General features: G+C 36.4%; 1 protein-coding gene across 1 annotated transcript in view; it reads left to right on the top strand.

The window, feature by feature from the left end:
- Positions 1-23,875, top strand: part of KMT2E (lysine methyltransferase 2E (inactive)) — a 67,965-nt gene extending 44,090 nt beyond the window's left edge. Inside the window, exons 12-25 of the mRNA XM_007944517.2 lie at positions 1,549-1,813; positions 3,195-3,293; positions 12,547-12,711; positions 13,252-13,560; positions 16,397-16,651; positions 16,822-16,966; positions 17,511-17,761; positions 18,054-18,110; positions 18,240-18,803; positions 19,834-20,120; positions 21,045-21,133; positions 21,234-21,359; positions 21,510-21,607; positions 22,364-23,875. Coding sequence (XP_007942708.1) covers positions 1,549-1,813; positions 3,195-3,293; positions 12,547-12,711; positions 13,252-13,560; positions 16,397-16,651; positions 16,822-16,966; positions 17,511-17,761; positions 18,054-18,110; positions 18,240-18,803; positions 19,834-20,120; positions 21,045-21,133; positions 21,234-21,359; positions 21,510-21,607; positions 22,364-23,875 — 4,222 coding nt within the window. The remainder of the gene's footprint in view (positions 1-1,548; positions 1,814-3,194; positions 3,294-12,546; positions 12,712-13,251; positions 13,561-16,396; positions 16,652-16,821; positions 16,967-17,510; positions 17,762-18,053; positions 18,111-18,239; positions 18,804-19,833; positions 20,121-21,044; positions 21,134-21,233; positions 21,360-21,509; positions 21,608-22,363) is intronic.
- Positions 23,876-24,240: the final 365 nt, after the last annotated feature.

Genomic DNA, 24,240 nt, shown 5'->3' with positions numbered 1-24,240 from the left:
AGCCTTATCACTTACTAGCTTTATAAACTTGGACCAGTTTATTCACTTTTGTGTCTTTCCCTCTAACATAATATGAAAATAATAATAATATGTATCTAACAGGGATGTTTTGAAGATTCAGTCAGTTTACTCCCTTCAAGACTGAAATTTCTGCTTTGAATTATTTTGTGAAAACTATGTGTTTTCAGCAAGAGAAGGCATTTTGAACGAGATTGAAAAAATTTTTTTAGATAATAAGAATTTTGATAACAGTGAGTGGGACACACATATGTCCTGAGGGGTCTGTGGTGCTGGTGTGGATGGTATGAGGCGTGTTTGTTCAGATTCATGCACATTCATTCCCCACCAAGTGGTAGTGCATAGTAAAAATGGATAGCAGCTTTCCATTAAAACCCCAGAGATGGAAAATGTAGGTGGGCACTAGATGTTCTACAAATCACCAAAGGGTTAACACATATAAAGTGTTTAAGACAGTTCCTGGCACAAAGTAAATGCTTAATAAACACAAGCTGTTATCATTATTTGAAGTTTGTTGTCCTAAAATTAAGGAAAATTCTTACAGTTTTAAGCTTGTTTCTGTCAATGTGGGAGGAGAATTGTAAGTGTTTGGATTCTGCCTGGTTCACAGAATTAAGCAGTTTGACTTAGACCTTCCTAGCAGTGTTGAAAGTGAATGAGTATTAGAAAATTAGAAAGGTAAATTGTTTTTATGGTAAACAAACTACTTAAAACATCCAGAGTTCGAGACTTCTGTTGTTAACTTGGATTTGGGCATTTATTTAGTTTATATCCTAGAGATAAAAGGCAGACAGAAGGCAGAGAATTGAGATATGAAAAGTGTCTGGGCTTTGGCATCAGTAGACCTTTATCTGAATTCCATTCATACACCACTTACTGTGACTTTGGACAACATATTGACCTTTTCTGAACTTTTATCTCATCGGTGAAATGGGAGTAATGCTTATCATTCCTGTTAAAACAAGAGAGTACAATTATTTTTCAAGGTTCCATTTAAAAGAGGGAACACTTAAGGTGAAAAGGAAATGTAACTTAAAACTTTTCAAGGTAGCTTTTTAAAGAAATAAGGTTATTCAAATTATAAGACAAACTAGTTGAGGTTTGCTATTTATTATACCTAACGTTTTTTATTTAGGTCAAATTTAAGGTCAGTAGTTTTTCATATTCCAAACATATACTTCATCATACTCTGGGACCACTGAGATAATTATGCTGTTTACCTTAATGTTATTTTGTGCAAGCCCCAATATCATTTTATCTAAAACTTTTAAAGGTTTTAATTTATTGTTTTCCCTTCTGTGATTGAAGGCCCAATCTCTGGTCAGAAAGTAGCTTCCAGTAATAATACTGTTTTTATGAGAAAATTAAATTTCATTTATGGTAGTAATCAGGAATGCAAAAGTAGAAAAAAATGAGGATTGCTTATAATTAGTAATGGTATATAATTTTGTGGAAGTGGAGCTTAAAATGGATTAGAAGATTTTACAGCTTTGTTTTATATCTTGAATATTTAACTCATTATCTTTCTAGTAAGTACAAGGTGGATTGTGCATGCCTCAAAGAAAATCCAGAGTGCCCAGTTCTAAAACGTAGTTCCGAATCCACGGAAAACATCAATAGTGGTTATGAGACCAGAAGGAAAAAAGGAAAAAAAGACAAGGATATTTCAAAAGAGAGAGATACACAAAATCAGAATATTACTTTGGATTGTGAAGGAACAACCAACAAAATGAGGAGCCCAGAAACTAAACAGAGAAAGCTTTCTCCACTGAGGCTATCGGTATCAAATAATCAGGTATTGATACATGCTCTAGGGATTCTTGATGGCAGAAATCAAGTTAACAAGGGAATATAATTTGTCATTTTTAAACCTTTTGTTTTATGTAAAATTGCTTGTTTAAAATGTTTTTAAATCCATGTGCTATTTTATGAAGTACTTGTAGGTGAAAAATACAACTTCTGCTAGAATTTGTGTAATATTTTTAAATTATTAAGAAATAACTTAGGCATTAAATCCTTACCAAATACAAAGAGTGATTTTTTAAAATCTTCAAGATGGCCACTTCTTTATGTTCTTAATAAATGGGATTTAAAATCTTAAGCCATAAAATTTTCTTTCTGTAAAAATGTGGGACTCAAGTAATTATACCAATTTTATAAGGGTGCCAGAAAATAGCAAGTAAGATTGTTGAGAGGAAAATCAGTAAGGACATATAGTGTTTTGTTACATGCCCTCCATGGTTGTTAACGTTGTGTGTCAACTTGTCTGGGCTTGGTTTTGAGCGGTTAGGCAGCTGGATGCAGTCATTTCCCATGATGAGACTGAATCTGCTGTGAGCAGCTAATTAGTTGCCTTCAGGATGTGGCCAGCTTCCAGTATATAAGGAGATACTTTGGGAAAGGTTCTCGAGCTTCTTGGCACAAGTCCTCAGTGGCCTGCCAGTCTTGGGACTGTGCCATTTTAATTGTTGATCTTGGGTTCATCAGCCTCAGCAGCTAGCAGCTGCATGAGTCAGAAAAAGCCTCCAGCTCTACTAGGCCTGGAATAGGAGGCAGAGCTGAAGCCAAGGTCCAGGGGCCTTCACCCAACCCCTGAAGCTGGCACTTTGAAATCAGACTTCTAGCCTCCTTAACTGTAAGAGTACAAATCCCTGTTTGTTAAAACCATCCACTTGTATTGTATCTGTTACAGTAGCATTAGAGGACCAAACACCATCCAAATAAATAGAAGTTAGGAGGGATCATTACCATTGTGGGGAAAAAAAAGTGAGGTTCTATTCATTTTTAGATTTCTAGTACACTATCTTTAAGAATAATTTCCTTTCAGTTTTAAATTGAACATATATCTGTTGAGGACTTGGTATTTATAGGCATTGGGTTTTGTGAAATGATGTTTATATTTTGGGAAGAATATAAACACAGGGCCATGCCACCTTGTATGACTTTATGGACTCTTCCCTGATAGAACTCTATTGACTAGAACTTTAAAAAGCAAAAATATTTGCTTGATTTTGAAGTGTTTCTTGAATTAGGAGACCAGTTTTAAAGTAAGAATTAGGTAGGCTAGTAATTACCATATGTTAAATTAGTTGTTTGTTTATAGAGTAGTGGTTGAAAGACATTTAGTTTATTAATGAAATAACGTTTTCTATAAAGCAGTCATTTCTGTTTTTCAGGAGCCAGATTTCATTGATGATATAGAAGAAAAAACTCCTATTAGCAATGAAGTAGAAATGGAATCAGAAGAACAGATCGCAGAAAGGAAAAGGAAGATGGTAAGTTGGGGAGTCAGTAGCTGCTTAATGCTGTTGCTTGGGCTTGGAGACAGCTGCTCTCCCCATAGTAATTGTTGCTTCCATTGGGTGTACTTTTACTGCTCTGTTTGAAATCAGTAAATTTGAATCCTTACGTGCCACTGAGCATTCTAATTGCCCGTATCATTACCGCTCAAGTAACTTCCACTAATCTTTTGCATTTTTACTTTGTGTTAGACATTTAAGAATGTGACATTTAAGTAACTTTTTAAAGTTTTGAAACTAAAAACTATTAATAAATTTTAATGCTACATTACTGTTGGAAATGTCTTTCATTAGCTGAAGAACCAAACTTTAAATCTTATAGTAATGGCACCAAATAAATGGCTTATGTAAAAAACAAACAAAACCCCACTGTATGGTAGATACTTATTTCTGTATTTTCATATTGCCATCATATAATAAGGTTTTTATTGAAATAAAGTTTGGGATTCATATTCCTTGTACTATTTATTTGCAGATATTGACATAATAACTAGGACAAGATATTTTCTCACAAATGGATGGTAATTTAGTGTTTGATATAATGTTAAGAAAGTAGTATAGTTAAGAAATTATACCTTGCCCCAAGATTTGAGAGAGTTCACAAATGAATGATCTTAGTTTAAGTTTCACCATTCCCCATTCTCCCTTGTTTCATGTTTTAGTGGCTCTCATGGTATATTTCATGAAATCCCAAGTATCACATACTAGGGGTATGATCTTCATTGTAGGACTAATTAATGTGATTATTTTATCACCTCTGTGGTCATCCTTTTAATAGTGATTCATTGTTGCTATTCACAATCATAAAAACAGTGCAGACCTGTTTTACCGGTTTGGGATTTCAGAACAGTGCTCTGTTGAACGAGGGTAGTTAGATACAGGAGACAAGCAAATCAAGGAGAAAATACAAGAGGAGGTTGGTTATAAAAGAGAACAGAGTTCTTGGACCTACAGAATTATCTTGAACCTTTCTGAGGATTGAATTACAATTACATGTGAATGACCTATCAAATTCTGATGGCCCTTTCTCAACTATAAATTTTCAGTAGTATGGTCATGTTCCTTGCACAGCTGTCACAGTCTTGTGTTTGTACTAAGCTTGTAGAAACTTTTGGGAAAACAAGAGTATCATTGGTTAGTGAATGAGGCAGTCTGGTAGGAGGAACTTTTACAACGGGCTTTAAAGGCTAATTAAGAGCCACTTGAAAAAAAGGTATGAAATGAAGAAAAAGACCACCACAAACCCAGAGGTTTGTTTTATGCCTACAATATATATAAATTGCTTTCTATTTAAAAGTTGATTGAATAAGAAGCTACTTTTACCATTTATCTTCCTGTCACTGCTGATTAACTTAGTGGAACTTAGTATTTTCATTCCCAGTTCCAAAAAGAAAATAGACACACTTTTGATGTGAACATGGTAGAACTTGAAAAAAAAATGGAATGAGTTACTTGGGAATTCATTTTTGGGCCTGTTGATTTTGCTTATAAATATACTATATTAATGTAGAGCACGTCAGTTTTATATCCATCTTAGCATGTTGATTCTACCATCTGCCACTAATGTGGCTGTAAAGCTAGATAGATGTTTTTATGGGACTAATGTGGAAAGCTTGAAAAGTATATTTATAATTTGTTTTTGTGAAAGGATATGAAATAAAAATTAAAAAATCTTCCTTTGGCTCCTTGACCAGTAACCTTTCAAAGTCGCTACAGTGGTACATTTCTGATGTATGAATTAATGAGTTTTTAGATACACTAAATAAGCAGAACAACAAAGATGCATCCTAATTAAGCAATCAGGCCCCCCCAAGATAGTATTTGAGGGCCAAAATACTTGGTTTTGAAAAGTTTAAATATGAATCATTCTTTATTTTTCTAGTCTTTTTGTTGGTTAAAAATCAGTAATTGGAAAGATAGGGTCAAATCAGAAAGTGGAAACAAACAAACAAACAAACAGGACAACTAAAACTGGAAAAAGTAAAAATGGTAGTTATGCATCATGTATATTTACCAGATTGTGATAAAAAGCAGTCAGTCATAACCCTCATCTTAAATTCCCGTAATTCATTTTCAAGAACATGTGAAAAATACATCATGTAATCTGTAAACTTAAATGTACTTCAACCCATCTTTTTGTAGTATAGCTTGAACCATATGGAATTGACTATTTCACCTATACAAATGGTAATTTCACACAAAGCTTTATATTTAGCATCTTATTCAATGTCTCTGAAAAATAATACCAGTGAATTTATGTATTTTGGTTGCTGACTTTGCTGCTTCTTGAGAATGGAAGACAGTGTCTCTGCCTTCAGGGACATTTACAAAAACAATTATGTTGTAGCAAGGTGGTAACTAAAACAATACTAGGTGGTCTGATAGACTGGTGGAACCACTGAAACTATGGCCCTTAGACTCCTTTCAAAGCTGAAACTGAACACAATCCCAGAGATCACCTTTCAGCCAAACTGCGACAGAGGGAATAGGCTAAACTTTTCAAAAACCACTAACACCAGTGAGGAATGTGCTTCTTAGAACAAGCAACCACATGAAACCAAAAAGGCAGGATTTCCCAAAACTTTAGAATGCAGGAAAGATAGGCAAATGAAAATGTGGAACCCAGGGAAGTGAGAAGAGTGCTATTACATTGAGGGAATTGCAGCTAATGTCACAAAACGTGTATAAATCGTTGAATGGGAGATGAATTTACTCATCATTATAAAGATGAATAAACTTTAACTCAAATTACAATAAAATGCTTAAAAAAAAAAAAAAAAAAAAGCCATCAAGTAGAACTGCTCTTAGGTTTTCCAAGGCTGTGATCTTCATGGAAGCAGACTGCCTGCCACATCTCTCCTGTAGAGCAGCTAGTGGGTTCAAACTGCCAGCCTTTTGGTTAGCAGCCAAGCACTTAATCACTGCTACCAGGGCTCTTAGAAGTGGCAAAGGAGATATAAATGTGCTGGACCACTTGCTGGGAGGATCAGAGCAGAGACTGTAGTATTTATGATACTTCCTTATGAGTAGGGTTTTACCTGAATATAGAAACAAACTGGTAGTTAATTACATGAAATTATTTATCCAGGGGGAATAGGCTAGAGGTAAGAAAAATGTAATTAATCTTTGGCTAGGATTATAGCTGAGGTGGGAGCTCTGGTTAGCAGTCAAGTGCCTTAGCCACAATGCTACCAGAGATCCCACCTCAGCTATAATCAAACCCACCAGCCACTCCTCGGAAGGAAGATGGGGCAATCTACTTCCGTAGTGATACTGCCTCGGAAACCCGAGGGGTCCGATTCAATGCCACATAACAACAACAACATAGCTGAGGTGTGTGTGTGGGGTGTTGTGGTATAGAGGGATAAGGTCACAGACCAGAGTGTTGATGATTTCCTAAAAGAAAATGTCATTTTTTTCCCTTCTCTTTAGCCTTATGGATTTATTAACATTCCCTTCTTCCTATGGTTTTTGTACTCCACCACCACCCCCGGAAGTTCTTACTTGCTTATAGAAACCAACTTTTGGCTAAATTGTATGGGACTGAATGGGTGGATGGCTACTGTACATTTCCACTTTAGCTACTAAGAGGTATTTCTTTGGCAGTAGGTTTGAATTTAGTGTGGGAGAAAATTACAAACTCAGTTAAGCATTTATATATACAGTAGATTCTATATACTCACTTAATTCTAAACTAGGGCACCAATTACCCTCAAGTACATGGTAGTTGAGGTGGGATCAGGTGTTGTAGCCCAGCCAGTGGGATAGTGTGTGTGTGTGGAAAGGTTAAGTATTGTGAAGAGCACTTAGTTTATTGAATTAACAAGTGATCATTTAAAAAGTATATCTTGAAAGATTATAATAATGAGGCTGGCTTCCTTCCTCCATTTATAACGGCATAAAAGAAAAATTGTACTTTTAAAATGTTTTCAAAATAGTTTTCTATAATCTCCTAATTAGTGTAAGCGCCCTGCAAATAGTCTTGGTAATATTTGATGTCCTGTTCCATATTCGCATTGCTTAACTAGAGTTGACGGAGGTTTTTCAGTAGGTCTTTGCATTTAGAAGGATAGAAACTTGAGAAACAAGAAGGGCGTTAAGTAGTAGTTACCTAGATATGAGATTCCTGGACTTCTCAAGCAGCTAACATAGTCTGTACTGTGTGTGTGTATACACACACACATATATAAAACCTCATGAGAATAGAAGTTACATGAAGGCAATAACTTGCAGTTTTATTATTGTTGTAGTGCCAGTTCCTAGACGGGAAAAATGCCTCATTTTTATACAGGTAGCAGTAAATGAGCCACCTAAATATCCATGCCAACTATTTGAGGCTGCGCTAGATACTTATGCCCTTAAGTCTTAAATAAATGAACAAGTAAGGAGCCCTAGTGGCACAGTGGTTAAAGTGCTTGGCTACTAATTGAAAGGTTGATGGTTAGAACCCACTAGTGGCTCCATGTAAGAAAAGACCTGGGGGTCTGGGAAACCCTACGCTGTAGTTCTCCGCTGTCCTGTAGGGTCGCTGTGAGCTGGACTCAACACGGTGGCACTTGGTTTGTCCACGTAGTACGCTGGGGGCCTTCCAGAACATGGACTCTTCCTGCCATGATTTTCTCAGTGCTCATCATCCATATCAAAAAGTATTCCACAGAACTCTGAGACACTTTATGAAAACAGACTACTGTGGCCTCTTGAGTTTAGTGAGCACTCTACCATATCACCACCTTTGAGATTTCCAGGGTACCTGGTATATTTAAAACCTCTTGAGAAATTATGTTTATGTTGATGATAATAATCTAATTTTCTAAGGTCTGGTGTTTGCTCATCAGTGTTTAAGCATTACATTTTTAAAGATGAATAATTAACAACTTTATGGTATTGAATAGCAAAAGGGAGCTCACTTGTTTTTATAGGTATTCTGCTCAAATAAAATTTGGATAATCAGCTTTAGCTGCCTTATAATAAAGATTTCCAAAATCTTGTGTTAAATGCTTTCACTTTACAAGACTTCAAATAGCAGTATACATGTTTTATACATGTTCAATTCTTATTTAACAAAAAAAATCAACTGTTTTCTGTATGGTAAGCACCATTTGAGGCACTGGGTATTGATAACACAGTAAGCAAAGATGGCATGGTCCTTGCCCTGGAGAAGTTGTCGTAGAGGACAAGGTACAGGGAATAATGAACATCAAACAGTAAACAGTACTGTGAAGATAAAATCAATCATGTGATGGAGAGAAACTAGGAAGACCACTTAGGCTGTAGATAACAAATAATCCTGCCCATTCTGAAAAGATTCATTAATTAATTTCTAATTAATTAATACGAAACTTTTCTTTACGTTTCTCTATTTCAAGACTATAGGGTAGGTTAATTTGGCAAGTGGGCTCTGGCATTTCCCTTCCCTTTAATATTTTAGGCACCTTTTTTCCCTTTTAAGAAAAGCTACTTCAGGGTACAAAATTCAGGATTCCCTAGATAGATGCTCTCATTAATTTTCTGTTTTCTTCTCAATTCTCAGACCCGCTAGCAAATTTTCCTTTAAAGTTACTACGGCATCCATAAATTAATAAACTTTTTTTATACTCAGTTTTAAGTTACCAGCTACGTCTCCCTAACTGGGAATGAATTATAACAATATTTTTTCATTTCCAATGTTGTGTAAGCATACTACAAATATTGTACTGTAGTATAAATAGAGCTTATAAATCACATTGAACGTAACTGGAAACATCAATTCTTGTTCTTTATTATGTAACCCCTGAACTATATAGACCTTATGTTTTCTGGATCTGTTGAACAGGAGGCTTAAGCAAGATCTCTAATTTCTTCCAAGTATACAGTTAAAAGGTTTCAAGTTGTATTTTTGTTCCAGTTTCCACTTTAAAGGACATAGTTGGGACTAAAAATTCTCAAAGTACTCATCCCTTTAGTGATAAAATCCTATAAAGGGCTATTACTAAGCAGACTTTTTCTTTTGCGCTTATAGGAAATACAGTGTATTTGCTGTTGTAAAGCCATAAACTAAGATACATCATAAAAGTAATCTGTAAGATAGATTTCCCCCAACACTTGAGCAAAAAGCTAATGCAGTGTTCCTGAAAGGCAACCATATCTGATTCTAATTGTGTATCAGGTTCTATCTGTTGTCCAGCTCACAGATAATAAAATGGCTTTAAGTCCTGGACAGAATTATTGGAATTATGGTTATAGAATATGCAGGCCATCATAGTAGCCTTATGTGAGAACTGTGATCTGTCATGTTATTTAAAAAAAAAAAACACAAAAAAAAGAACACCAAACTCACTGCCATCAAGTTGATTCCAACTTAGTGATCCTAATTGGGTTTCCAAGGCTATAAATCCTCACAGAAGTAGACTGCCTCATCTTCCTCCCATGGAGCAACTGGTGGGTTTGAACTGCTGATCTTCTGGTTAGCAGCCAAATGCCTTATCCACCATGCCCCCAGAACTCCTTAGCATGTGTTCGGCTCTATGGAAAATCTGCTAGGGTTAAAAGGATTCTAAGTCTCATCATGTATAGTCTACTACAACTCCTTTAAGCTATATTTACAACTTATTTTCTAGTTAGAACTATAAACCAAAAATCCAAAACCAAATCCCATTGCCGTCGAGGAGATTCCAACTCATAGCGACCCCCATTGGGTTTCTAAGGCAGTAAATCTTTACGGGAAGTAGATTGCCTTAGGCACTGTGCCACCGCTATAAAATGGGTGGTAAATTTTCAATCACTAGATACTGTATATTTAGTATGTGTCAAAGAATGAATTACATGCAGTGCTGAATATAAAGCTGCATGACATGAACGTTAAGGAATTTAAAGTAGGTGAATGCACTTAAGTTTTTTTTTGTTTTAAATATTGAAAATCAGTCATGTTTACATGCCCATATATAGTGTGTGTGTTCTTTAGGACGAAGCTAGGTTAAAACTCTCAGGAAACCTGTTTGGTGCTTTCACCTTTATTTTTAGTTAGCAACTGTAGTAACTGCTTTATGTCGTATGTGTGTGGTTGTTACTAGAAGAGTAAATTGGGTATAAGGAAATTTGGGTAATTACTGCTCTGCTTTTGAGTGAGTCATATAGTATACATGGACTTTGGTTTCTTTATTTGAATAGAATGAGATTATTTTTAAAGATCCTGACAAGCTCTAAAAAATTTTGCTTTGACTACCAATAATTGTATTGTTTACAAGGGAATTCAATTTTTACTTGAGTGATTCTGGGTCTTTACATCATAGAATTTTATTCTGACCCGCACTCTCACCATGCAAAGCAAATGTCAAAGAAATGTCTTTTCACATAAATTCATATTTTTCTTATAAAACTCTGGATATAAGTATCTTCCTAGATGCCTGGCTTATGGGTAATTTTTTTCTTTTATATATAAAATGATGCCTGCTCCTTTTAGAGAAGTTTCTTTTTCCAAACAATATACTTTTTTCCACATTTACATATTTTTTTCTGAAGAGAGGTAATTACCCCCAACCTGGTTCACCAGGTGAAGCAATTATAAAAATTATCTTTTTTAGTAAAGTCCTAATACACAGAAACAGGAGGCCCTGGGTAATACAGTTAAGCACTCAGCTACTAACTAAAAGGTTGGTGATTCAATTTCACCTCAAGGCACCTCTGAAAAAAGGCCTGGTATCGATCTACTTCCAAAAAATCAGCCATTAAAAACCCTATGAAGTAGAGTTTCTCCTCTGAAACCTTTTTTTTTTTTTTAACATCTACAGAAAACAGGGTTTTAATAGATAATCATAAGACAAAAAGGGGTGAAGAGAGTAGTTAGGAAATTCAAAACACTTGAGTGTTTTGAGACACAGAATTGTCTAAAGAAAGAATTCACCTTAACTTCCAGTTTGCATTAAACATGGAAGACCATCTTTTGCTGATGGTAGGTAGCTAAGGTAGTGTCCGATTAACCATCCCAGACTAGGAGAGCTAAGATGCAGATGTGTATTCATGAACAAGTCATCTTACCTGTTTGGACATTAGTTCCCTGGGTGAGGATAACATTTTTTAAAGAATAACACATATGCAGTATGGGAATGTGCTGTAACAAATTAGACACTTAGAAGTATTCTTAGAGGAGTTTTGTTGGCATACTGTGGTGTTCCCTGAGTATTACAAAGAAAAAATACAGGAAAGAGTAAGAAGTAGTTGTGAGAGTGTAGGTTCTTGATGCTTGAATCTCTGCTGATAATTACTGGAACTAAAGCTCCAATGTTGACAAAACCATAGCAGCCAGACCTTGAGTTTCTGATCTTTCTTTCTTTCTTCCCCACATCGATGACAATAAAGGAGGAAAGACAAATGGATCTGAGCCTCAGGACCTGGTTCTTTTCATTTGGAGAACTGGACAGTTGATGGACGTGCTTCCTGTTTCTGGTTGAGAGCTGAAGCATTTGCCAGGCCCACTGGTCAAGGCTCTGGGTCTTGCTTTTAATGTTCTCCAACCAAGGAGAACTGATGCTCAAAGGAACCCTTGCTGTTCCTCAGTCCCTGCCTTGAACTGTCAGTGTAAGACAGGAAGAGCAGAAGGTAGAGGAATGCCTTATAAGAATTATAATGGAGGGCAAATGGGCTAAAATAGAAATAATAATTAACACTTACGGAATGCCTACCATATTTTCCAAGTACTGTTTGAAAACTTCAAATATTTCTATTTGAACTCAGTAACAATCCAGTGAAGTGTAAGTATTATTACCCACATTTTGTAGCCTCAGAAAAGTTAATTTGCCTAGAGTCAGAGAGAGAATAAATGAGAAGAGTCATGATTTGAACCCTACTGTATGCTGCTACACTTTAGTAATTTATTCAGTCCTTCAGTGTGTATGAATTTTAGCTTTTCAACATATTACCTTAATAACTTTGAATCTTTTCAAAAGGTTGCTTTCTGTATTAAGGAAAAAAAGCTTTTCAGTTTGGTAAAGCAAGGCAGTTTTTGAGGCTTTTGTTTTACTCATCATTAACACTCAGTCATTCAAGTGCTCCTTTCATGAAATCTGTCTGTAATGGCAGGGCTTATTGAAATGATGTTTTGGATTATTCACTTATTATCACTTTTTTTTCTTATCTACCAATAATAGAAGTATTGTTGTCAACAATGTTAAAGTAATTTTTAAAATTTATCATGAACATTTAGATTTTCACTTCACAGCAAAATTTATTATCACTTAAAATTTAAATTTCCCAGACAAGAGAAGAAAGGAAAATGGAAGCAATTCTGCAAGCTTTTGCCAGACTTGAAAAAAGAGAGAAGAGACGAGAACAGGCTTTGGAAAGAATCAGCACAGCCAAAACTGAAGTTAAAACTGAATGTAAAGATGCCCAGGCTGTCAGTGATGCTGAAGTTATTCAGGTATTACTATTCAGGTCTAGTTGTAGTTTCACATGAGCATCTTCGGTAAAATCTCAACACAGGATTTAATTATATCTGTCAGGAATGCTTAATAATGTCACATACTAGCCTTTTAATAACAGCATTTTTCAAATCCTATGAGAATTTAATGGAGCTCTGGTTAGCATAGTGCCTAAGGCACTTGACTGCTAACCAGAAGGCTGGTGGTTCAAACCCACCAGCCACTCCTTGTATGGAAGATGGGGCAATCTACTTCCGTAGCGATACTGCCTCGGAAACCCAAGGACGGGTTGTTATGAATCAGGTCCAACTCGACAGCATGTAACAACAACATGAGACTTAAAACCAAGATGTAAGATTATATACTTAAAAAGTTTCCTTTTAAAATAAAGTTTAAGTATATATATGAGAACTTAGTATATGCTAGAATTTATTAAAGATATTTTGGAGAAGTAGTTTCTGAAATAGATTGTTTTAGATTTCCGTTTCTGATACATAAACATAGCATCTAAATGTCTATTCTCTTTTATGTTGAATTAGGAACAAGCAAAAGAAGAAACTGCTAGCAGGCCAACCCCTGCCAAAGTAAACAGAACTAAACAGAGAAAAAGTTTTTCTCGAAGTCGGACCCACATTGGACAACAGCGTCGGAGACACAGAACTGTCAGCATGTGTTCAGATATCCAGCCATCTTCTCCTGATATAGAAGTTGCTTCACAACAAAACGACATTGAAAATGCTGTACTGGCGGTAGAACCTGAAACAGAAACTGCACTAACAGAAATAATTACTGAAACTGAAGTTCCAGCACTTAATAAATGTCCTACAAAGTACCCCAAAACAAAGAAGGTATGATTCTCAGTGAATGTAGTAAGAACTTTGCTTTCCAACACCAGTGTCTTATATTGCATTATTGTTTTAAAAATTCAATTTATAACATCTTGTAATGAACAGACTGATTAAAAAAAAAAAAAGAAAAACAAACTCACTGCTGTCGAGTTGATTCTGACTCGTAGCGACCCATAGGGTTTCTGAGGCAGTAAATCTTTTCGGAAGTAGATTGCCTTGTCTCCCTTCCACAGAGTAGCTGGTAGGTTTGAACCACCAACCTTCTGGTTAGCAGTCAAATGCCTTAGGCACTACACCAACAGACTGATAGCAGACATAATTTTTATACTTGTGCATTTTTAAACTGAAAATGAGACTTGCTATTTTTGGCAAGACTGAAATCAGCTGCATATATACATAAATGTTTACATTACTGTGAAGTTACAATATTCAGTATGTCAGGATATCCTTTGAGTATTACAGGTCATCATCCCTTAAATAATTTTGCCTGTGTTATATAGAAAATTTTATACTTCTCTGATAACAACTGGTTTTAGATGTATTATCCTTTTTATTTGTATTTTTTTAAAATAAATTCCACTGGATATGTTGATTACAAGAATTAAATGTGCCTAAGTGTAATAAGAATGTTAAAATATATAAAGGAGGGTAGCTTTAGATCAACTCATTAATAAACGTCTTTGAGAAACTGCTGTCAGCTTTAATGAACTGGTTATGAACGAGTATTCAGAGTTAAACCAACCCGAGCTTTACGGTTCGTGAATATAGAACAGCCTTATGAAGCTCCCTTTCCCCCACCAACTGCAATAGAGTATAGCAGATTGGAGCAGAAAAGCCAAAGAAATCATCTTTAGGGTATTTGGGGAGAGAAATGGATCAAAAACATTCTTTTCAGACACTTCTGTAACAAAATCCTTTGGAATGTCATCTTTCTGTCGTCTTATATAGTCAGTATAGTTTGTAGGCAGGCAGTTAAACCATGACAAGTCACTTTAATGGCAGATGTTAAGGAACTTACCTGCTGTAGAGTTACAGCTTATATCTAAACACAGTTCTCTCCACGTTCTCTACTGTATGCTCTCTTTACTGTACGTACCTCGTGGCTTCAGCAAGCAAGCCAAAACTTTCACAGTGAGCCCTTATTTTTACCCACTTTGGAAGGAAAAGAAGTAATTCCAACATATTTTTGCAACTTGGATCAATGCGAAGGGAAAAAACTCAGGTTAAAAGAAAAGATGCAGCTTTCAGAAGCTGCTTTGTCAATCACAAGTATCTACTGGTGTGATCCATTTGACTCTTACTGTGGTACTGAAAGTGATTTAACTTCCTAGTTTGATGTGGGCTCCTGCATCTCCTTGGTCTGAGATGTGGGCTGCTATCTGTATCCTCGTTCTGTAAAAAAGCCTCTTTTGGCAAAAGATTCTGCGTATGGTGTTCTACTGTTATTTTAATCTACATCTCGTTTGACAGAGTAGGGGAACCAAATTATCATGATTTTCCATAAAATAAAGGTCTCATTCATTATGAACAATACATAGCACTTACTCTCGGCCAGATACTGTTCTGGCAATGCTCCTAGCATACAGCCAGTGAAAACTGAATTGTGTTTATCAGAGAATCACTAGAATAATTTTAAGAAAATGAGTGGATTTTGAAAGCATAGGAACAGATATTCAAACCCTGACAGCTTTTTTCTCTAAGATTGATTTTCCTAAGAGCTTTACATATGTTAATATTTTTAATCCTCACTTCTCCTTTTGTAGAGCTCATTTTACAGTTAGTTAAGGTTACTGAGATATAGAAAAGTTATATAACTTGTCACAGGATAAGTATCATACCCAGGCAGACTGGTCTGGACTCCATGTGCTTCCTATTTGTATTCTATTGTTTGTCTTAGAAAGGTAGTTCTGTACACAAAGAAAAAGGCCAGAAAAAGATGCCAAAATGTTTATAGTGATTATTTCTGGAAGGTAAGATGGCTAGGTTATTTTTTTCTAATGTGTGTATATGTGAATGTGTACATGGGGTGTGTGTGTGTGTACACATACTACTTTCCCAATTACCTATAATCATATTTATAATAAAGAAGGAATATTATTTGGTATCTAGATAGAAAAGATATAAATGCTCAGATAGCCATTAAAAAAATGCTTGTGCTGACAAATGTAATCCTTATTTCCATGCCCATTTATAAAAAAAAAAGAAAAAAGGCTGAATAATCATTAAACCTGAGGGAATAGCCAGTGAAGACTGAATCATGTACACTGTATATCAGACAATCAGCTGAATTAAGAAAATGATTTAAGTAAAATTTCAGAGCATGGAAGCATGAGCTATTCAACTATAGACTCTCAAGTGTTCACAGCTTGCTTTAAAAAGTATGTGCATTGGCCTCATCTAGCGAGTCTGCTCTGGAGCCAAGCTGCAAAGCACTATTTAAAATCAGAGCTTAAACTTAAGTTTTTTTTTTTTTAACCTGTAATAGAGGCAGCTACAACCTAAATTTAGTATTTGTATTTAATTGGCACTGAAGTCTCCTAAGATTTTATTACCTCAAAAGCATTAGTATCTTTATGTATATAAATTTTACAAAAGTAATCATGTGTTTCGTTCCAAAATAATTTTAAAAATCCTAAAAAAATTCAGGAATAACACATGAGATCATCTCGGAAATGTTGAGTGATGTTATTGTTTACTTGGACATCATATATGAATTATTTCAATTACTCAATATATCACTTTAAAATACTGATTTCAAATTTATTAGCATATTCTGTATAGGAGGATCTGTGTAGGTACATACGTAGTAGTCATCCAAATTTTTCTTTTCTTTTAGCACTTGGTCAATGAATGGTTAAGTGAGAAGAATGAAAAGACAGGAAAGCCTTCAGAAAGCCTTTCAGAAAGGCCTCTTCGCATAACTACAGATCCTGAAGTATTGGCTACACAGCTCAATTCTTTACCTGGTCTCACTTACAGTCCCCATGTATACTCTACTCCTAAGCATTATATTCGATTTACTTCACCATTCCTTTCAGAAAAAAGGAGAAGAAAAGAATCTACTGAAAACATTTCTGGCTCATGCAAGAAGGTAAATGAACTTTTCTTGGGATGTAAAAAACTAGGCTGAGCCAAATGGCAGTTTTATTCCTTGTTTACCATCCCTGGTAGTGAAACACTTTTAGAATCTGCTGTATATTTATAAGCTATATAAACAGCTAAAAATTGATTCCAATTCATTTACCATTTTATGTTTTTTAGCGATGGTTGAAACAAGCTCTAGAAGAAGAAAATTCTGCAATTTTACATAGATTTAATTCGCCCTGTCAAGAAAGATCCCGAAGTCCTACAGTCAATGGTGAAAGTAAAAGTCCACTACTATTAAATGATAACTGCTCCCTTCCAGGTACAATTTCTTTTCAGTATTGTTTTAGTGAGAGGACTGTGGCAAGACATATAGCTTCATAATAGGCATATTCTTAGTAATTGCTATGCTATTTCAGAAATGATGCATTGTCATGTGTCCTTTCTCTTTTCTGTCCTCCAGCCTTTTGGATGAATATTGACATAAAAAACCTTAATTTGCAGTACCATGTTTGTTGGAATTTATGGTTGAATTTTTGATCTCTCGGTTTTTGAACTGGCTGCTTTTCAGACAGAGTCAGAAGTACTCTAAGAAAGCAGTTAAAGTAACATTAGTTCTTGTATGATTTCTCTCATACCTCAAGGCCTGTAGGTCTTCAGGGAAGATAATGCTTACTAATAATGAAGTTGACTAATTTGAAGGCAATTGCTTCATGTTAATACTGTCTTTTGAAACCAGGACATTTAGGTTTGGGAAGAAAGTTATCATATAGTTGATGTTTTGATCTTTTCTAGAATGTAGTATAATAAATAGATTGTAGCAAATACCAGCTGTGTAATCTCTTACCAATTATTTTCATCAACAGATTTAACTACACCACTGAAAAAACGAAGACTTTATCAGTTACTAGATTCTGCTTACTCTGAAACCTCCACACCTACTCCTTCACCGTATGCTACACCAACTCACACAGATATTACTCCTATAGACCCATCATTTGCCACTCCTCCAAGGATAAAGTCAGATGATGAAACTTGTAGAAATGGTTATAAACCTATATACTCACCAGTTACCCCAGTAACTCCTGGCACACCAGGAAATACCATGCACTTTGAGGTAAGTAATTTAAATGACCTAGTAGTAGAAAAAAAGTTTTTAGAAACTAAGAGAAAATTGGTAATAAGCACTTAAACTTTTTCATTAAAATGAGCCTAACTTTCTTATGATACATAGACAACATGACTACATGCATCAAATTTAGTTTAAAACATGTATTATATTTGGGGGATGGAAATAAAATATTAAAATCTAAAACCAAAGTCTCCAGTAGTTAGTCTTTTTAAGTTTTCATTTCTATAAGTATCATGGGTTTGGCAATAATGATCAATTCTAATCTTTTTTTGTATAGAATATTTCTTCCCCAGAAAGTTCTCCAGAAATTAAGAGACGCACTTATAGTCAAGAGGTAAGGAATTAGAGAGAAAGGTGAATTTTTCCTAGTACCATTATTTTGTTTAAATTATTGGTAGCTTTTAAAATAAGCAGTGTCAAGATGTGATTATTTGTGTAATTTTTTTTTTAATTCTGTAAACAGGGATATGACAGATCTTCAGCCATGTTAACATTGGGGCCTTTTAGAAATTCTAACTTAACTGAACTGGGTCTGCAAGAAATAAAGACTATCGGTTATACCAGCCCAAGGAGTAGGACTGAAGTCAATAGGCAGTGCCCTGGAGAAAAGGAACCCATGTCAGACATTCAACTGGGACTCGATGCAGTCGAGCAAACCGCCTTACATAAAAGCATGGAAACACCTACACATGACAGGACTGAGTCTAACAGCCAACTGGAATCGACCCACTCTGGACGGGGCACAATCTATTCTTCCTGGGTAAAGAGTCCTGACAGAACAGGAGTTAATTTCTCAGTAAACTCTAACTTGAGGGATCTGACACCCTCACATCAGTTGGAGGTTGGAGGCGGCTTCCGAATAAGTGAGTCAAAGTGCCTGATGCAGGATGATACTAGAGGCATGTTTATGGAAACTGCTGTGTTTTGTACTTCAGAAGATGGGCTTGTATCTGGTTTTGGACGGACTGTTAATGACAATTTGATCGACGGAAGTTGCACACCCCAGAATCCACCACAAAAGAAAAAGGTTACAAATTTAACCATTTATAGACTTTTTAATAGTTTTTTTTTTTTTTTTAAATACTTCTGAGGGTAATGAGTAGCTATAATATGTATTATGTAAGGCATTCTTAGTTTAGTTATATTCAAGTTAAATTTATGACATGTCATTTTTAAACCTTTTGTAAATGCTCATTTAATTAGAAAACATTTTGCATAAAAAGTAAACATTCTAGTGATATGGAAAATCCTTATGAAGAGTATGGTTTCAGAAACCAAAATTTTAAGATTTCACCAAATGAGTTACTTTTAAAAATAATAAACACTCCCAACCAAACAGAATTAATTGTGCTCTTTTCCTCTTTGTTTTTACATAGAACAGGCAGCCTCATAGAACAGAAATGAAATGCCTCTTTCCTCATTCATAATGTATGAATAAGAGTATTTCGAAAATTATTTTACTGATAAGTATTATATAAAAAATTAGTGGTATTAGCAACATTTGGCCCCATTATTTGGTTGGAAGATAGACTAAGTCAATTAGAATGCCTTATTTCAGAAGAAGGGGAAAAACTACAACACTTATTTTAATTGTTAATAGGCTTATTGCTTTGCAAGTCAAAGAATTTTAGTGATGTGTGCTTTTAATTTTTGTAACAGAGTCCAGTTGGCAACTTTGTGGGAAGCAATGTAGTATAGTGGAAAGAGCACGGGCTTTCAAGTAAGACCTAGGTTCGAATCCCGGCTCCAACACTCACCAGCTGTGTGACCTGGAGTGAGTGAGTTACTCAATTTCCTCATCTGTAAAATGGGGATGATAATATTATCTATTTCATAGGGTTGCTGTGAGGATTAAATGACATAATGTATATAAATCATTTAGTGCAATGCCTGGCATATAGCGGGCATTTGATAATTGTTAATTATTATTTGTTCACAATCAAATTATTTAACATAATTCTCCTAATGTAAATATAGTAATTATTTTTATAAAAAGAGTGATTAATTCTGACATATATAACAAGAATAAAAGATTTGCTTTTCATTTCTTGCTTAAGGTTTCTCTGTTAGAATACCGTAAGAGACAACGTGAAGCTAGGAAAAGTGGCTCTAAGACAGAAAACTTTCCACTGGTTAGTGTATCGTCTCATGCAAGTGGAAACCTGAACAACAATGGTGATGGGTGTGCCAACAGTAGTGAAAATGGGGAGCAGGTAGAAAATGCTACTAGCCTACCTTTACCGACACCAGCTGCTGCTTATCATGCTACATCTGAAGAAACCAGCAATAACTGCCCTGCTAAGGAGGCTTCTGTCAGTGAGAAGAATGAACCAGAAGTTCAATGGTAAACCTGTTTTTAAAACTTAATTGGTGGCTTTAGAGATATAAGTGATACAGCGTATAATTAAAGTCGTCCGTATGTTCTTTGTCAGCCAGTCAGGATCTTCAAGTTAACTTTTTATGTAGCTGATTTCGAATGGAGTTGGATTTGTAAAGGTTTGAATTAGGCTACCCTGGAAAGAGCAAAGTTCTATTAATGAACTTTCTTCCTATTTTCTGTTGTTCTCCCAAGGCTAAGTAGATTCAGATTTGTGGCCATAATTTTGAAAGATCCTCCTTGCTGATATGATTTCAAACCAGCTGAGTATGTGTCAGTGTTGTTAAATGTCCATTGTGTATACTCCTTGGTAACTTACTCATATTACTCACACACACATACTGTTCTCCAGAAAACCCTTATTGTAGCATCTGTTTCTTTTACCCTTTCAGTTACTTTGAAAGAACAACCAAGTTTACCAAGTTTAGTGTTTCTTCAGTAGGCATAAAAGCAGCTAGATATAGGATTGGTCTTGGCAAAGGGCAGGACGGGCCACATTCACTTTATTCCCTTGTCTTGTTAATCCTGAGAGCTTGGAGTAGCCTTACAATCCTGACTGAAAGTAATTTTTTAGGGGCAGGTTTTGGTACCTTTGGTAAACCGAAGTGATATTCTGAATGTTAATATACTATCCCTCAACTGCTCCCTTTGTCTTTACACCAGAAAACTACTGAAGACAAAGGAATTCAGTTTGAGTTCTTCAAATAAATGGGGATAAAAATCTCAGAGTTGGGAGCTGTTAGCAAATGGAAAAAGAGAGAGACAGGTTAGCTAGTTTAAAGGCTTACCACCAAAATATTTTCCCAGTTGAGCAAAACTCTTGGTCTGAAAGAACATGTTGACCTCCAAGCAAGAGCTGCTTCCAGTTAACAACATGATTTTATTTTAAAGGACTGCCTCGACTTCAGTGGAACAAGTGAGAGAAAGGAGTTACCAGAGAGCTTTACTTCTCAGTGACCACCGAAAAGATAAAGATAGTGGTGAGTGGGCTTGTTTCTTCACCAACAGCGCAGTCAGCTGATCAGTCTGTCCCTGCTCGCTGCGGTCCTAATGTTATCTTCGGGTCTGCTTCATCTCTAGGGGGAGAGTCACCATGTAGCTCATGTTCACCGCGTCATGTTCAGTCTTCACCTTCATCTCATTCAAATCACATTCCCCAGTTGCAACCTAAGGGCCCAGTCCCCACTTTCAGTGAACTTTTGGAAGGTCAGTAAGCAGATGACCTATGATGGTTATAATTTTAAATACCTTTTTAAAGCTGAAAGAAGAAAAGTTGATTTATAATTGCTTTGCACTGTTAATAAAGACAAACTGTATCATGTGGTCCCATTTACATAGGTTTCTTCTGTTTTACAGACCCAGATTCTGAAAACCCAGAATCCACAACTACAAATGAATGTCCATCCCCAGATACTTCTCAAAAGACTTGTAAAAGTCCTTCAAAAATAAGCAAGGTAATAACAGCCCTGTACCTTTGAAAGTGACCATTCAGAAAAGTCGATGTTAACATGTAGGCATAGTTTTTTGCTCTACCGAGTATCAGTTTGTGATTTCTCAATGAGTGCTTTTTCTCTGTCAGTCATTTATGTTAACTACTTTACTTGCTATATAGAATATTCATTTTTGCACACTTTAATAGCTCACATTTTTTCCACAAGTTCCACCTCTGGTCTAGTGGTTTCTAGGAGAAACTCCTGCCTTTTCTATGAAGTATTTGCCCAAGCAATTAAGGTTCAGTGACATTAATTTACAAGGTGATAATGGTTGTTCCATCCTGGGCCATGTACATAGGATAATCTCATTGATAGATAACAGACTTGGCAACTAAAGATAAGCAACCTAAGATTGGGGGACCAAGTTGAGCTAGTAAGCCAATTTATCATTAGGTTTATAGTGTAGAAATTTCATTTTTGACATTGAAACTTGAAGTAGGTTTTATCACTTTGGGGAAAAAAGATTCAATTTCAAAAACTTTTATTTCCTTAAGTTTTCTTCAATAAAAAGTAATTCAGAGAATTCAATTTAAGCTTACACTAAGAATTTTTAGGAACTTCTGGAAAAAACTGACCTCTCAACCCTGTCCTCTTTGTTCCTTTTTAAAATTAGTATTTCAGTAACATTACATACCAATCAGAATAAACCTCAAGGTACATAAAATGTTACATTTGTATAAAGATATAAGTTTAATACGATGTGTTCTCTTTTCATAGCCTGGTTCACCTGGACCTGTAGTTCCTACTCAGCCACATGGGAAAATACTCATAAAGCCAGATCCCCACTGGGAGGCAACAGTTACTGCACCAGAAGCTGAGAATGGTGTTCACCTAAAAACAGAGCTCCAACACAAACAGCTCTCAAATAACACCCAAGCACTTTCAAAGAGTCATCCTCCTCAGCCACCCCTTCGGAATTCATCTGAGCAACCTTCCCAAAAGCTGCCTTCTGCACCCATGAAGTTGCACTGTCCTCCATCACCTCACATAGAAAATCCTCCAAAGCCCTCTACGCCTCACACACCTGTACAGCATGGTTATCTTTCACCAAAGCCTCCTTCCCAGCAGTTAGGATCTCCCTACAGGCCGCATCACTCACAGTCACCTCAAGTTGGAACACCTCAGCGAGAGCCTCAGAGAAACTTTTATCCAGCAACACAGAACCTTCAAGTCAGTACTCAGCAGGCAACTTCTGGATCATTATTTACACAGACACCCTCAGGACAATCTTCAGCAACATATAGTCAGTTTAACCAACAAAGTCTGAACAGCACGGCACCACCCCCTCCACCCCCTCCACCTCCTTCTTCTTCGTCTTACTATCAAAACCAGCAGCCCTCTGCAAACTTTCAGAATTACAGTCAGCTCAAAGGTAGTCTTTCCCAACCAACCGTGTTTACATCGGGACCAAATCAAGCACTTCCTGGCACCACAAGCCAGCAAACAGTACCAGGACATCATGTTGCTCCAGGGCATTTTCTGCCCTCTCAGAACCCTACTATTCACCATCAAACTGCTGCTGCTGTCGCCCCGCCCCCTCCTCCTCCACCCCCCGCTCCAGGACCACACCTTGTCCAACAGCCCAGTTCCCATCAGCAGCATTCTGTAGCACATGTAGTAGGGCCTGTTCATGCTGTGGCTCCTGGGTCGCATATGCATCCTCAGACTGCTGGACACCACTTACCACCTCCTCCTCCACCTCCTGGTCCTGCCCCTCACCACCATCCTCCCCCCCATCCCTCTACAGGACTCCAGGGTCTACAAGCACAACACCAGCATGTTGCAAATTCAGCACCCCCACCCCCTCCTCCTCCTCCTCCTTCCAGTGTTTTGGCTTCTGGGCATCATACTGCACCAGCTCAAGCCTTACACCACCCACCTCATCAAGGACCTCCACTTTTTCCTTCAAGTGCCCATCCAGCTGTACCACCGTATCCCTCACAAGCCACACATCATACCACTTTGGGACCGGGACCCCAACACCAGCCTTCTGGAACAGGGCCACATTGTCCACTACCAGTCACAGGTCCTCATCTCCAGCCCCAAGGACCAAACAGTATTCCAACACCTACTGCTGCAGGGTTCTGTACTCATCCTGGCTCTGTGGCCCTGCCACATGGGGTTCAAGGACCTCAGCAGGCATCTCCAGTGCCTGGACAGATTCCAATTCACAGAGCACAGGTGCCACCAACATTTCAGAACAATTACCATGGTTCAGGGTGGCATTAATGGACTCCAAAAACATTTTTTTAAATGTTCTGTAAGATAAACTGTATATTTCATATGTACCTATTATGGTACTTTTTAAAGCTTGTACATGAGACTTTGTATAAAAACCAAAAACAAAAAAATACCAGTGCTCTTTCATTGTATTTTTTTCCATTTTTGCTTTTCAAAATTACTTTAAAAATGTGCTGTTAAGCCAGTATTAGGTATCTTTATTTTGTAAGTGAACATTCCAGCTGTTTTTCTGGCAGTAGATTTGACGCTACATGATCTTTAAATTTTATTGTTGCCATTCAATTCATTTACTGAATGAATTTATATTTTATACATATGCATTAAGTACACAGCTAAGTACATAGCACTATGAG

This window comes from Orycteropus afer, unplaced genomic scaffold, assembly GCF_000298275.1.
Source record: "Orycteropus afer afer isolate SDZICR_OR568_19922 unplaced genomic scaffold, OryAfe1.0 scaffold00007, whole genome shotgun sequence".
Lineage (NCBI taxonomy): Eukaryota > Metazoa > Chordata > Mammalia > Tubulidentata > Orycteropodidae > Orycteropus > Orycteropus afer.
Note: the sequence above shows the minus strand (reverse complement) of the source record. Positions and strands in the feature narration are given on the sequence as shown.